The 15,243-nt window shown below is 38.2% G+C and overlaps 1 protein-coding gene across 1 annotated transcript; it reads left to right on the plus strand.

The window, feature by feature from the left end:
- Nucleotides 1–1,477: 1,477 nt before the first annotated feature.
- On the plus strand, nucleotides 1,478–14,055 carry plgrkt (plasminogen receptor, C-terminal lysine transmembrane protein). Its single transcript, XM_085793720.1, has 5 exons — nucleotides 1,478–1,632; nucleotides 2,021–2,120; nucleotides 11,002–11,132; nucleotides 13,115–13,224; nucleotides 13,635–14,055. The coding sequence occupies exons 2-5, from the start codon at nucleotides 2,040–2,042 to the stop codon at nucleotides 13,760–13,762; spliced, it is 450 nt and encodes a 149-aa protein (XP_085649846.1). The 5' UTR covers nucleotides 1,478–1,632; nucleotides 2,021–2,039; the 3' UTR covers nucleotides 13,763–14,055.
- The last annotated feature ends 1,188 nt before the right edge of the window (nucleotides 14,056–15,243 follow it).

Below are 15,243 nucleotides of genomic sequence, written 5' to 3' on the forward strand. Positions count from 1 at the left end.
ATATGTTTGCCAAGCTTAGAAATGGATAACCTCCACTTTATCCTTTGGAAACCCCTCAGAAAGCCTCTTGTATAGACTACTTTACAATCCAAATCACGCAAAGTTTAAATCTGATTGAACCTAGATAAAGTTTATGACGCAGATCATAGGTAAACACGTTGTTGTGTTCAGTCCATAGTGTTTAGTGCTAAAACTGTCAGTAGGCCTTTGTGCTTGCTGACCAGGATGTAAAAACATTACCAAAAATGTAAATCAAGTATCATATCCCTATCTCTATGTTTTAGCTCTATTCTCTTTTATTGTCTGTGTTGTGTGTCTGTTGTTGTGTTATGTCTTACTATGGACCCTGAGTCCGAAATAAAGATAGCCTATTTGAAATCAAAAAAGACATGAACACACTGGATGACATGTGTTCTTAGTGACAGTTATTAACACAAATAGGCTACTCAATATGATATTGTGTGATATGTTGAAGGTGTAGCCTACTTGGCGTTTGATAAATGTTAGAAAACGCTGTTGTGATGATTTGATGAAAAAAGATAGCGTGCCTTGATATAGTTCACTGAAGCATGAAGATATCAAATGAGTCCAAAGCATTTTCACTTTAACTAGGCTAATTGAGCAGAACTTAAATAAATTGAATGTTTACTTTCCCACAAAGGTACAATAGCCTATAGCCCCACCTGCACGTTAAGGTGCAAAGTTCATTCAGCTATACCTACAATATAAGTAGGCTACTGCTCGTCTACAAAGCCAACAACATTTCTTCATCTCTACATGTAGGTGTAGACTTTTCACTCGGTTCCACTTAATATTTCATAAAAAATATACTTTCTGCTTGAATTAATGTAAGTTACAATAAAGATAATGGAAATTGATAATATTGTTGTCACTTGAACAAGGTAGCACTTCAGTCTGTAGCATTACAGATCAGCTAGATCAGCAGATAAACCTATGTTTGTATAGCCTAGAAAAAATCTATACTGAAAATGGTTCTTATAATTTCATATCCAGTTTCACACAAATGCAAAACAATTAACTAGTCTATTTTCTCAGTCCTCTGAGGTCTGAGACCCACACTGACCAACAGAGAGCGCCATTTCTCAACCAACCAGCCTGGGATCATGGTGTGTAAGTCACTCTACCTCTGTATCACCACCACTGCACTGAGAAGACGTGTGTTTCTTAATTCTCACTTTGAACATAGGCCAGCCTACCTGTTCATAATTTGGTGACTTCTGTTAATTTGTGATTTCCTGTTAATCACATGTGATTTCGCAAATGGTACCCATTTGTTTTACAATGAGTTTACAATGAATTATAGCCTACAATTTTACTAACTCTACTATCAATGCCTCTGCCATTAGTTTTGGACATTTGTAAAGAATCATCTCTTAATGATTGCTATGGTAGCCTATATTTTCCGTTTTATTTTGAAAGTCTGACCGGATGTGAGGTGTTTTATTTGTTCCGGTCCGGGCCACATGATACTTGACAGAGTGGAGGGGAAGTTAGCTGCTGTTCCGTACACAAGTTTTGACAGAGCCATGCCCTTGAATCCACAGTAGCGCTGCTTTTGTTGCCACCACTACAATATTACACAGCTTAACCTTCTCTAAAGTGTGTTGTTAGGTATGTCAAGTTTTTTTCATTTTCATTGAGGGAAGCGACCTGTCACGACGAAAAACCACCGAAGCTTAATATATCATGTGAAATATTAGGAAGCTACTTCATTAATGAATATTAGCACATATTGTTAGCCAAAGCACAGAGCCGTGTATGAGGTTTAGCCTCAGTGCTGTTAGCACCTATCTAGCTAAACGTGCATTAGCAGTGGAGCACAGACACATGCTGTATAGTGACTGTGTTGTGTTACACTACAGTGACACATTGGCAGTGTATAAACGCATTGTTAAACCTCTCTTGCCTTTAAATGCATATACTCACGTGTGTGTATGTTTGGTGTGTCACCTCATGTTGTTGTGGCTGCAGTGTGATTTTGTGTGTTTTGTGTCCTCAGGTGAGCACCAACCCCCACCATGGGGTTTCTACTGTCTAAATCCATGGATGCAAACTTGAAAAAGCAGCAGGAATTCATGCTCCACAATGCACGGCTGCAGGTGAGTGAAAAGTCTTTTTTCTTTTTGCAATTTACCTGTGTCTCATTGTGATACCTGCACATGCTTGAAGGCTTTTTTTTTTTAAAGAAAGACTTATCTTTGTAATTTAACAGTTTTTAAAGTGACATAATTCTTTTAAAATTGTAATATCTTATGTCATTATCATTCTTATTGTTCAGTTTATGGTATGTGTCCCTCTGTCATATTTTTTTTTCATTCATCATTGTTATTTTTCCACCTTATTTAATTTGCATTTGATTTTAGTTGTGTGTTTGTACCTCAGGACACTGTCTTTCAGGGTTTTAAATGAATTATAAATGAACTAATGAATAAGGTAATATTCCTAAAATGATCTGTTTAATTAAATGACCAGACAATGTGTCGGGCTATGTAATATTCCAGAGTAAGCCAACTCAGGCCACATGTACTAGGGGAATTTTTTATTGTATTTTTTATTTTTTATTTGAAAACAGGCCATCATATTGTTCTGTTCTCTTTCTGTCTTTTTCAACCCTTTCTTTTCTTTTCCTGAATCACATGGCGTCAAAACCAGCCATACATGTTCTAGTTTGAATGTCAGCATTTCCATTTAGAGACCACAGGTTTTATTGCACTCATATTATTATTTTTTCCTCTAAATGAGAGATTGTGTTTTTTCCTCTCCTTTTGGGGGCCAATTTGTTGTGATTTATTTGTGCCTGCAAGCTGCTGAGCAGCAGGTGGGATGTGTGACTGTCATAACACCAATGACATTATATCCGACTTACACCCAGGAGGATTGTTGTGTTGTCTGCTCCTTAATTTTCTGATGCCCTCGCCGCCGTAAATGTGGTAGATGATGACGAATATTATTCAGTGATGGCAAATGTTTGGCAATTGAGTTTCAGAGCACCCTCATTTGGGTCGTGGCAATGACTCACAGGTGAATATTAGGTACATGTTTAAACATTGCCATTGTATGTCCACATTGTTTCATTGGCTCAACTTCATACAGATACTTTCATATTTGTTATTCACAGCTGTGAATATTCTTTCTGTGCAGATTAATAAGACATTTCTCATTTAAAAATGGTCAGTCTCTTTCCTTAAATTATATTGGTAATTTGATTTATTAAACTTCATCTTTCATCTTGAATAATACAAATATATATTCATAGATTAATTATTAAGAATAAAAAAAAATCCTCAGTGTCATTAAGGGTGGAGTGCTGCTTATAGCAGAAAATAAATTCTCAGCTTTTTCACATTCAACATTGTTGAAAATTGTATTTTGACATCACCAAATCTAAAAAGGAAGATTGACCCCAGCAATTTAAGAATATCTACGAAACATCACTGTTGCCTCCCACTGCATTAAAATGTCAAAGATGATTGCTTGCCAGTGTTTTCAATGCACATCAGTCATAGCTAATTGATCCTTGCCACGTTCTCGCCTTGTGGACCTTTAAGTAAAAGTCACTGGGCATTGTCTCTGAATCACAGACCTATCTTAAACATTTCTTGAAAATCCACTGGATATGGTTTTTTTCTTGTATGACTCATGTCTTGAGGATAAGTGGCAGCTCTAAAATGACATGAATGATGTTTTTCTTCTTGATTGATAATCACAGGGTTGTGCTTTTTATTCACAGTCTCTTTGCTTAAGTGGGTTTGAGTGTAAGGCAGGTGAGCTCCTTTTCACAAGGTTTTTCAGCAGATTTAATGTCATTTATTGGTTTTTCAGTACTGTGATCACCTCTACAACTAACACAAACACTAGATTACACAATAAATGAAAGTTGTATTTATGGCAGTTTGGCACAAAAACTAACTCATCAAAAAAAAGCTTAAAAATAATGATGACGAAAATGCCAGTTCAAAACGTCATCATCATATTTTCTGATATTTGGTAATATTTCCTGTTGTTTTGTACAGTTGGGACAAAAAAAAAAGTTCTAGGGAAAACACTGTCACCCTGAGGAACCCCCACAATTAATCGAATGTTGGGAAATGATTTTTCTTTTTTCATTTTTCAACTTAAAAACATCCAGTATTATTTAAATTGGTGATTCAAAATACAACATGCCCTCTCTTTCCCTCTCTCCTTTCGGTAAAAGATTTGTGTACAGCAGTCTTCCAAATAACGTACCGCTCCGTGTAGCTCGCAGCCTTTAGAAAATGTCAGTGCATTTCCCGCTCGTGTGTCAGCTCTGTTCTTACCTCGTCACCTTCGGAGCGGACTCATCGTGGCTCATTTCTTTCTTTCACTTTTTCTTCACCGCTTTTTCAAGTCACTGTCTCGCAGTCATCCGCTGCTTGGTCATCCCTCGTGATTTCACCAGGAGACATGATGTTGTCCACTTATGAATCGCACATGGTTAAAGGTCAACAGATTGTTGCCATGTCACCTTGGTGAATAAAACTGTCAGTCATACAGAACCTCATAAAAACAAACCTGGATGGAATATAAAAATGTGATTTTGATACCAATGGCAATGTGTTCACAGGATCAAGTATATAGGAGACAATGGATTAATAGCCCCAATTACTTAATATTTTATCAGATAATTCCAGGTTAAATTCAATTAAATCAAGATTTTTGCCATTTTTAGACAATTTTATATTGGCAATTTTCTTATATGGCTGCTTTTTTGACAACATTTAGTTGTTATTTGGCTTCCCCTTGAATGAATAAAAAGGGATTTTATGTAGAAATATGGTTCATATCGTTTTACTATTTATATCATGTGTGTTAGAGCTAGGGAGAGGAAATTCTGAAATACCCAAATTTCAGTCATGCTGAATCTGTGATTCTGTCCAAATGAGCAGCATTCATGTTCACATCTGTGGGGTTGGAAGTGGATTAGTAAATGTGTGTGTTTGTGGTTTTGATGAGTTTGTTCCTGTTGGTAACAACTGTGTGTGGTGAAGTAGCAGATGGAGCAAATAGATGAGGACCGGCTCTTTGATGCTTTGATAGTAGGAGAGCGTAGGTGGGGCCCACCAGAGAGGGTGTTGAGTTTCCGGATGGAGAGGAGATTCTGCTGGCACAGCTTATGATAAGAAAATAAAACAGTCTTCAGTCTTTTATCAGTCAATTCAATGCTCATGTTTATAGATACATTTGTAATTTAACCCAGGAAATATGAAGAATATTGGTTTATAGCTGTCACAAGCTAACCAGAGACCAGCCTCACCACGTGTTGGTAGAAGCCTCTGACATGTAAGTCAGCGTTACAGTTTTGTGTGCTGTTCACTTACAATGGGGAAAATAAATATTTGATCCACTGCTGATATTTATTAACTAATTTATAACCTATATGATTATATTTCTATTACCATCCATTTCTTTGTGGGGGAGCAAACTCACAAAATCAGCGAATACTTATTTTCCCCACTGTATGTGCAGTTTAAAGCACCTGCACTGGAGTCAGTTTTTACCTAGTTGCCATCTGCAGTTAGAAGTACAGATAAGCATTGAAGGACAATTCCAGGCAAATTCAACCTGGAGCCATAGTTTCCGAATATTTTAGGTCTAAAAGAATGAATCTGAAAATGTTTCTTTTTAATGTCTCCTGTTTTGCAGTAGTTCTGTCTGTCCCCGCATCACAGTGAGGGTGACTTTGTGGTCCTCTCACTTGTCGAGTAATAAAAAAGAGAAAAAGAAATGTCCATCCAATCCTGAGAGGACATCAAGAGCAAAGAGAGCTGCCACACACACACACACACACACACACACACACACACACACAGGCAGGCAGCTTAGCGAGGCCTAACAGTCTTGAAACAAAGATGTGATTGGTCAGAAAGCATTTTCTCGGATGCGAAAAACACAGAAAATCAAACCTGTTCCGGAAAAATTAATGACGGATGAAAGTTTCGGAGTTGGTGTATAAACATGATCGACACAACATTAGGTTGAATTTATTTTTTAATGTGTGGAAATTTCGGACCAAAAAAATCCTTTGTTGATAAAACAAACGGGAGAGCTTCAGAAGACCTGTAAACATAGTTAGCCGTCAACTTGACTCTCGCGACACTTCGCGTGACTTTGTATTACAGCTCCGTTTACAAACATGTCTGCTTAAAGGACAATTCCAGGCGAATTCAACTCGGGGGTGTATATTCATATCATTTTAGGTCTAAAAGAAGGAATCTGAAGATTTTCAGTTTAATTGCTCCTGTTTTGTGGTAGTTGTGTCTGTCCCCGCATCGCCACGGCAGCAATGAATGGGAGTGGATGTAAGTTCCGCTGCTTAGGCTGTTTCCAGCCCTCAAAGCCGCAATTTTTTTCCACAGACAGCGTCAGATGGAGACTCAAACATGCACCGAGAAGTTTATTTACTTCAAGCAAGCCGGCATGTTTGTAAAACTAGATCTAATTCAAAGTCTCCCGGAGTCTCGTGCGAGCCCGAAGTTGCAGTGCTGGTGTATTCAGGCGCAGTAGGAGCTACCGCTTGTGTCGTAAACACAGGAATATCAACTCTTTACTTGCTTCAAGTGTACATTTTTTTCCACAGACAGCGTCAGGTGGCTACTCAAACATGCGGCGAGAATTTTTTTTTACTTGAAGGAAGTAAAGAGTTGATATTCCTGTGTTTATGACACAAACGGTAGCTTTTCCCACTGCATGTGAACACACCGAGCACGGCAACTGGGTCTCGTGCGAGACTCCGGGAGACTTTGAATTAGATCTAGTTTTACAAACATGTCGGCTTGCTTGAAGTAAATAAACTTCTCGGTGCATGTTTGAGTAGCCATCTGACGCTGTCTGTGGAAAAAAATTGCGGCTTTGAGGGCTATAAACAGCCTAAACAGCGGAACTTACATCCACTCCCATTCATTGCTGCCATGGCGATGCGGGGACAGACACAGCTACCGCAAAACAGGAGCGATTAAACAGAAAATCTTCAGATTCCTTCTTTTAGACCTAAAATGATAGGAAAATACACCCCCGAGTTGAATTCGCCTGGAATTGTCCTTTAATTGAAGTAAACAAACCCCTCGGTGTATGTTTGAATAGCCATCTGATTTCGAGAGATGTACAGCAAAGAGCCTAAACGGTGTAAGATCTGTCCGCTCCCATTCATTCCTGCTGTGTCGATGCGGGGACAGGCAGAACTACTGCAAAACAGGAGACATTAAAAAGAAAATCTTCAGATTCCTTCTTTTAGACCTAAAATATTAGAGAGCTATAGCCCCAGGTTGAATTTGAGTTGTCCTTTAACTAGCTAAGCCGGAGACAGTAGAGAAAGGAGACTTTTTTGGTTAATAATATTGTTATTGTTTAAATGTTTTTGGTTAAAAGTAGCAGCAAAATTCATACTGCATCCACTGTTTTGTTTTCACATGAATTAGCAATAATGACAATTATATGCCATTTCTTTATACTGCAAGACAGAAGCAAATTTCTGAATGGCTAAGGGTTTTGTTTTTTCTTTTGTTTTCCAATCGCAGTTTATCTAAATATCTTATTATAACTTATTATACAAAATAGTTCCTGGGATCTCCACTGGGATGTTTTATCCCCTCTTTATAAGAAATTTTATTAGCAGGGGACTCAAAAAGATGAGATAATGGCACTGGCAGGAACTGGGTAGTTTCCAGATAGTTTGTTAAGTTTGAACGTCCAGTATCTCTTCACTGTTTCCTTTTTTCTGACCTAGATGAGGCAGAGAAGAGATGACTTCACAAAAGGTGAGGTCTCTGTCACTGTCACCAGAAACCCTTTCTTACACATTTCTCTCTCGTCAGGACCATAGTAGCCCTGGGAATAGACCTGTAAGTTCCCCTTGCTGCCTATGGGAAACAGTCCAAATCGAAACATAATTAATCTTGTCACTCACCTCACTGCTGCTGCATTTGGTTTCCCTTTCAGTTTAGTGTAACTTAAAGGAGGCATCATTATGTCAAGGAGGATGAACTCTGTTATTTTAACATCTTGTCCTTTCAAACTCTACTCCCCTCAGACTTATCTATATTGAATAATGAACATGTCTCCCCGTTGATAGCACCCTGCTTCCTGGAGATTGAGAGTTACAGCAGTGGTTTCCAAGTAGCAGCACATTTCACGATGATCAAAAGCATCAAAAATGTTAATAGAAACTTCTTCACAAAGATTTTTGTTGCTGGGCCATGATGGGATGTCCATGAAAATTTGATATTTAATTCTAAAAGTGTTATTACTCTTATTGTAAGTTATAAGTAGGGGTGTAACTAAAGATTTTAATTTCCCCATAATGTGACAGTTATATTTTTATGTTACCTGCTACCCTCAGATTTTAGCCACCTGTATGAAATGCAGTGGATAAATTGAGGTTTTGCTTTATTGTTCACATTTGAGCCCTCGTACACCAGGCTTATCTATCTACAGCAACTGGAAATAAACATACTGTGCCAACTGCTGGGCTCAGCAAGTATTACACAACTGTCTCAGTGCTGACATTTGTAACAGATGAACAGCGGGTTAACAGATAAAGACGGGAGTATCACAACTCATCATCCAACTGCAAAGCTGATGTGTAGACGGTCAGGAAGTTGTGACATTTATCTCACTCGGTAAACGGAGAAGTATCAGTTCTGCTAAATAACCAGTTTCAGGAGAAAGTTTGTGAACGTGTCATTCTGCAGCAACAGCTGCCGTAGATACACTGTGTGTTATGTGTTACTCATTGTATTTGAATAATGTTGATTGACCTCTCCATAATCAGTCTAACAGGATACTTAAAAATTGCACTGGATTTAAGCGTTGATTGTGTATCATTATCACAACTGGCTTTTACTGTACCTTGACCTGCCTGTGACGTCTCGGCCTCATTACAGCTCAACCCTCCTGAGCTGTTTCCCTCATTTTAGGCCTTTCCTACTCGTGTGACTGACATTTATTAGAGGCCAAGTACTTAAAGTCAGCAAATTACCCAACGTGATATTCTTCATATGGTCACAACAGGGGTACAAATTACACCATGTATTAATCACTGAAGGTATTTGATTAGTTAATTAGATTTGCCCAATGATAGTGGTAGAAAATACTGTATGTAAAACTAATATATCCCAAGTATTATATTTTTCTTCAGTCTGAGAGACGGGACTCAACATTTGCCTGTGTTGACACAGTATGAGTCTGTTTCTAAGTGGATAAATCAAACAATGACATACTGTGGCTGTTGCCTTTGGCTGTTCATAGTTGCATGAAGTCAAATAAAGTCTGTAACTTAAAAGACTGACACCAATACTAGGACAACAATGAAAGAACAGTGAAAAGCTCAAACATGGAGGTCAAGAAGTGTCAGCAAAAAAGACAGCAACTCCAAAAGCAGTGAAATGGATGAAATACAGTACTATATCAAACTAGACTAAATATTTGAACAGTCTTGAGGGCAATGAAAAATATGTTTTATATGGAATACGGTATGTTGCGTCATTCTTTATCTTTTTTTTTTTAAATCCCAGAACTGGGAACCATTACCCCTCCGGCTGTGTAACTGATCAGCCTTTTACTGTCAACACTCACTGTAGCTCCCCATGGTAATACTCACCATTATTCATCCTGCCTGACAAGTTAAACACATTTGGTGCTGGGTGTTGGTCAGTGTGAGGCCAACTCCCTTATAAAACCTGCTAAATGATCTCTGTTGTTCTTCATCTTCATCCATCATCTTCCACTTTGTTCATTTCGCTTTTCTCTTAAAACTTTACAGTAACTTTATCATTATCGTAATGCTCCATGAACATATTTACTTATGTCAGTTGCTTGCTATAATGTAAGTGGCATATTAAATGTGAAAGTGTTTTTTTTTTTAATTTATTCATTTACTGGACTTTTTCATCAGTTTCTTTTCTATAGAAACCTCAAACCCAGACACTTGAAGAGGGTCCATTAGTCTCTGTTTAACAGGCTCCACCTATTTAATTTCATTCACTTTGGCTTCAGTGCCAAGTCATGTTCTGCCATTAACACAAATATCCAGAACTGATCATGAACGTGGGCAAAAAAAAAAAAAAAAGTCAGAAATCAAAATGCGGAATCTCTGACATGCTGTAATTTACGTCATTATCTTATGTCATCAACTCATTTGAATGGCTTTTTTTTGTCTCTTTTCTTTTTCAACCTTCAGCATCATCAGTCAGTTGCTGGTGTCACTGTCTCCTCAAGTGAAAACAAAGGCTCATCTTTGACACGTTCACTTTTTGAGAAGAAAGGCTTTTTAAATGAGAATGTCACTCAGTCGGCTCAATAGCAGTTGCTACGCAGGAAGCTGAGACTTGTGTGCACGTACATGTGAGTTTGTGTTAAACAGGAAACGGCAGACAAAAGACTCATCTGACTGAAGTGCTGCAGCATGGACACAATGTGTCTGAGCCCATTTCTTTGTCTCTGATACCTCCTGTGTCTCTACCAATGACCTCGCATCTTTTCTGGGGTTTTGTTTGTTTGTTTTAATTTGATGTATTGCAAGTTCTAATCTCTAGACTTCTGCATTGTCCTCTCTATTAACATAAATGAAAAATATTAGTATTTTGAAGATTGCATAATGTGAAAATGATGCATCAGTCACTATTCTTTCTTTGTAAAGAAACACATGCATGATTTAAATGAATGCATTAAAGAAATGTGACCATGATGTACTGAGTAACAGTTTGCACTCTTCATCTCTGTCGGACAAACTATGTATAGAAGATACTGGTTCTTAAACATGTTGGCATTGCTGCTGGCAGTAAATGCCAATTAGTACCAGAAATGCCAATTACTGTTTGGGGAATTTAATTTATTAATTTGTTTGTGGAATCAAATTTTTTTTTTTCTCTGATCATAAATATTTCATGTTATAAAGCTCCACATTGAGAGTCACAAGGTCTTCTCTGTCCTCTATCCTGTGTGTGTGTGTCTGTGTGTGTGCAGATGGAGCGCCAGATCCTGATGCAGAACCAGATGAGGGAGAGACAGATGGCAATGCAGATCGCCTGGTCCAGAGAGTTTCTCAAATACTTTGGTACCTTCTTCTCAGTGGCTGCGGTGGGACTCACCGTCGGGTGAGTTTAGTAACGGCTCCTCTTTTGTCACGTCTTTTGTTTTCAGATAAGATTCACTCGCCGTGACCTGGTTCTAGTGTTTAGTCATAACACACAGTGAGAGAACAACCCTGTGCCGGCCCATGTGCGACAGCTGCGAAGTGCGATCCTCACTCAACTGACTCTTCACAGCTCCGATACTTAAGCAATCACACGTTGTAGCCCAGTGGCCTTTTCTGCTGTGGCCCTGTGTGTGACGTCTGTTAGACACAGGAGTCACATCAAGTTAAGCTACATTGAACTTCAGTGGCGCTATAATAGTCCAGTCATTTTATGAAAAAAAGGTTGAACAAATTGCAACAGAAGCAAACTCAACTGATTTTGTATCCTCAACATGTCCTGAGTGAGGGAAAAAAAAGCCCTGAAGAATCCCATTAGAGGAAAGTTTCGAAAAAAGACCAAAATATAGCCCATTCATACACCTATTAATTTTTTTTCTCACATGAATAGGGTAAAATGTTTAACCTTTAGATATCTCCATAAAAATTACAGAGTTGATTACTTACATTAAAGCAGAAGTAAGCGGAATGTTTGTGTTAATATAAGTCTTAAATAGTTATATCTTCCGACGGCAATCACTTACTATTGGTCTGAAACACGGGTCTGTCAGTCACTCTGCTCTGCTGTAAGCCGAGGAGAAAACTTTCCTTGTATCTACAACCTTTATCCAATGAGGAGAGAGAACGGCATAAAGGGGCGGTCCTCTCTGTGTGTGCAGCCAAGGGATACGCGTGAATGTGGTGACGTAGGGACGAGGGCGGGGACTGCTAACTCCATCGGCTGACAAGAAGTTAGCCAAAACCACCGGATCGCTTACTTCTGCTTTAAGACAAACAAAAAGGTTTTTTGAAATACTTTGTTAACGTGAGCGAATTTGCAGAAATTTGCAGAAATTCCACCATTTTAACGGCACATGTGTATATATAAAGGTGCTGTGGTGGTACCAGCATGGAAATTGGAATGAGTTGACTCCATCGGTCAACCGACAAGAAACCATTTTAAATTTCAAGAAAACTGCAATTTTTCAAGACAGCCACATCCTTAGTAGAGCAGGTATGACATGCTCCGCCTCCTATCTTAAGGAGAAGGACTCTTATCTTTTGATGGTTGTTTTGATTGAACAGTTCTTTAAAAAAAATACTTGGCATTTTCACTTTTAATGATAGATAGAGAGATATATGTGAAAGGGGGGTGGAGAGATGGCAGCAAAGGACGTGGACTGGATTTGAATCCGTCGCTGCGGAAGCACTCGTTTTACATGGTAGCCTAAGCGCCCTAGCTCATTAAAGCTACAGTTGGTAAGTTGACAAAAGTGAAAGTAAACTCTGTGACTTGGTCCGAAATTTCAAGACAATACACAGGTCCCTTTATGAACCTCTGGAGTCAACTCATTCCAATTTTCAGGCTGCCGTCAAAACGGTGGAATTTATGCAAATTTGCTCATGTTAACAAAGAATTTCAAAAAACTTGTAATACATTTTTTGTTTGTCTTAATGTAAGTAATCAACTCAGTAATTTTCATGGAGATATCTAAAGGTTTAAAATGTTACCTTATTCAGGTGAGAAAAATAATGAATGGGTCTTTTTTGAAACTTTCCCCTAATGGGATTCTCTGGGACTTTTTTTCCCCTCACTCAGGACATGTTGAGGATACAAAATCAGTTGAGTTTGCTTCTGTTGCAATTTGTTCAGTGTTACCCCTTTTTTGTATTACTGTACTATACTATAAGCCAAAAGCAACCCATAGGTGGTGCTATGGCAACATAACACATATTAGTGGCTGTTTTATGAGTTTGGCTTCAAATATTTGTGTCTTTTTGCCAATTTCAAAGTGTTTTTATGTGTTACTGTGCACATTTTAATACGGAACACAGGTTGACTCTTCTGACATCACATGTTGACAGTGGAAAATGATTGATGTTTACTCGTCTTTGTGTCTTCAGGGCTGTTAAAAGAAAGAAACCAGCCATGTTGGCTCCCATCATTCCTCTTGGCTTCATATTTGCCTACCAGATGGACAGCGCCTACGGGACACTTATTTATCGTATGAGAGGTAAACCACACGGTCACCATTGGTACCCGCAAACAAACTGCTGACTAGAAATCTTGTCTGCTTGTGTCAGATTTTCTATGCATGTTTATGTGTAACATCACTTAGTTTTGGTGACCCACACTTTGAAATCCTGTTTCTGAGCAATACAACATCTTTTTAAAACATGACAGGCGTTGCACTGATATCCACAATTATGAAAAAAAGATTATCAAACAGAAATATCCTTATTATAAAAGCTAGTTCTGCTGTAGATTTCGACTAACATTGGTCATGCACTTAGAGTGCATATGTAACATTTAAATCTCTGTGTGTTCACACAATGGACACATACAAGCTGAAAATAGTAGTTTGACAAACATCTGTTTGCCACATCACAACACACTGTATTTGTTCTTCTGTTCGTCCTTCAGGGGAGGCTGAGACTATCATGGCCTCTGAACATGACCGTCTGGACTTGCCACTGGGGACTCCAACCTTTGACAGCATAGAGAAGGCCCGCCGGGCTAAAAGCAGCCTTGCCTCCTTCTTGGAGAAGTGACATGTTTGTTATTTGAGAGGAAATCAGAAAAAAAAGTCCGGTCAGTGCATTCACCCATACTGCTTTCACAAAGAAACAGTCACATACCATCTGCCTTTACTTTATACAACTACTGAGTCCATGGTTTGCACTAATTCTCTCTCATGGATCTCACATCAAATTAGCCTCAGTGTCAATAATTATAGAAATAATGTGGGTTGCTGTTTTTGTGCATGTTTTTGTTGTTGAAAGTGCATCAGCAGCCAAACTACTGTATGACTGAGATAGATTCAGCAGATGAGCTGATCAGAGCACCAGTCCAAACCATGAAACACATCTGTTCGATGAATATTTGTATCTGTCACTGTGTGCTCCAACATTTTGATACGATTCCCTCAGATAACATTGTACACGTCATTATTCTTATATTTGTTCTTCTGAAGCTGCATCAAGTAATTTATGACAACTAGAGGGCACAGGAGTATCACACTCAAAACATCTGATACAGCTCATAGTCATCATGCCTGTCCGATGTGAGCAGATGATTATTATAACCTTTTTTGAGTACACACTAGCATTAGTTAAGCATGAATTAATACTGAATTTCTTATTTATAAGGCATGAGTATTAATGTGTTATAAATTATGAATTCCATATTTAATGCTTAACTAATGCTTAATATACCCCCTTTTTCCCTTTCATTTATTTATCTCACAAATTACAATCTAATCATGGTTTATATGTTTATCATGTGAATATAAAGTAAGCAAACTATTGCCATTGCCAATTCCATTTCCTATTGAAGTAACATAAACTGTGCTGTGGCGCTCTCCTGCTCCAAACCTGATCTGAATGGTCAGTACGCTCCATTCATGACAATAATTAGACAGTAAAAGTCCTAAAACGTGAGCAGAGCAGGAAGGGGAGGGTGGGAGAACTCGCTGACGCATACACACAGGAAACGTATATATATATTTTTCATGTTCTGATGTATGAAGACCCAAAATGAAAATGTTAGCAAATAATTTAAACAGCATTTGCAGAAGAAGAAGCAGCTAATCACCGTGTTATATTATGGTTAATATTTCCAGGGCTATTAACTGATTCACTCAGTGATCAAAATGATTTTTTAAAATACAAAATATTACGTAATGGAGCTTAAATTGCAAAGATTCTCAAGGCAGCAGAGATACACCAAACTACATTTCGAAAACGTTTGGTCATAATACCTAAAAACAAACGCTTTAACTTGCCAATATTGAGCCTCATGACAAAGCTCCAGGTAGCACCTGTATGTAACGTTAATCTGTATCATCATGTTGGTATTAAATGGATGTAAAATATTCCAAGGTGCTGATATTTATGCAATGTGTATTCAGAAATGATTTTACTCATGTTTGACCTCATTGAAACTTTATTTGTGAATTCAATAAAAAAAAAAGAAATATTACAAAGAAAAATCATCCTGTCACATTGGTGTTGCTTTGATGCCAAACCAAACC

This window comes from Trachurus japonicus, chromosome 12 (genome assembly GCF_045865225.1).
Source record: "Trachurus japonicus isolate A0001 chromosome 12, Traja_1.0".
NCBI classification, from domain to species: domain Eukaryota; kingdom Metazoa; phylum Chordata; class Actinopteri; order Carangiformes; family Carangidae; genus Trachurus; species Trachurus japonicus.

Bases quoted from the DNA above. Each gene is read 5' to 3' on its own strand.
- plgrkt (XM_085793720.1), top strand. From the start codon at position 2,040: ATGGGGTTTCTACTGTCTAAATCCATGGATGCAAACTTGAAAAAGCAG. The intron at 2,121-11,001 runs GTGAGTGAAAAG...GTGTGTGTGCAG, and splicing joins TCCACAATGCACGGCTGCAG to ATGGAGCGCCAGATCCTGAT. The intron at 13,225-13,634 runs GTAAACCACACG...TTCGTCCTTCAG, and splicing joins ACTTATTTATCGTATGAGAG to GGGAGGCTGAGACTATCATG.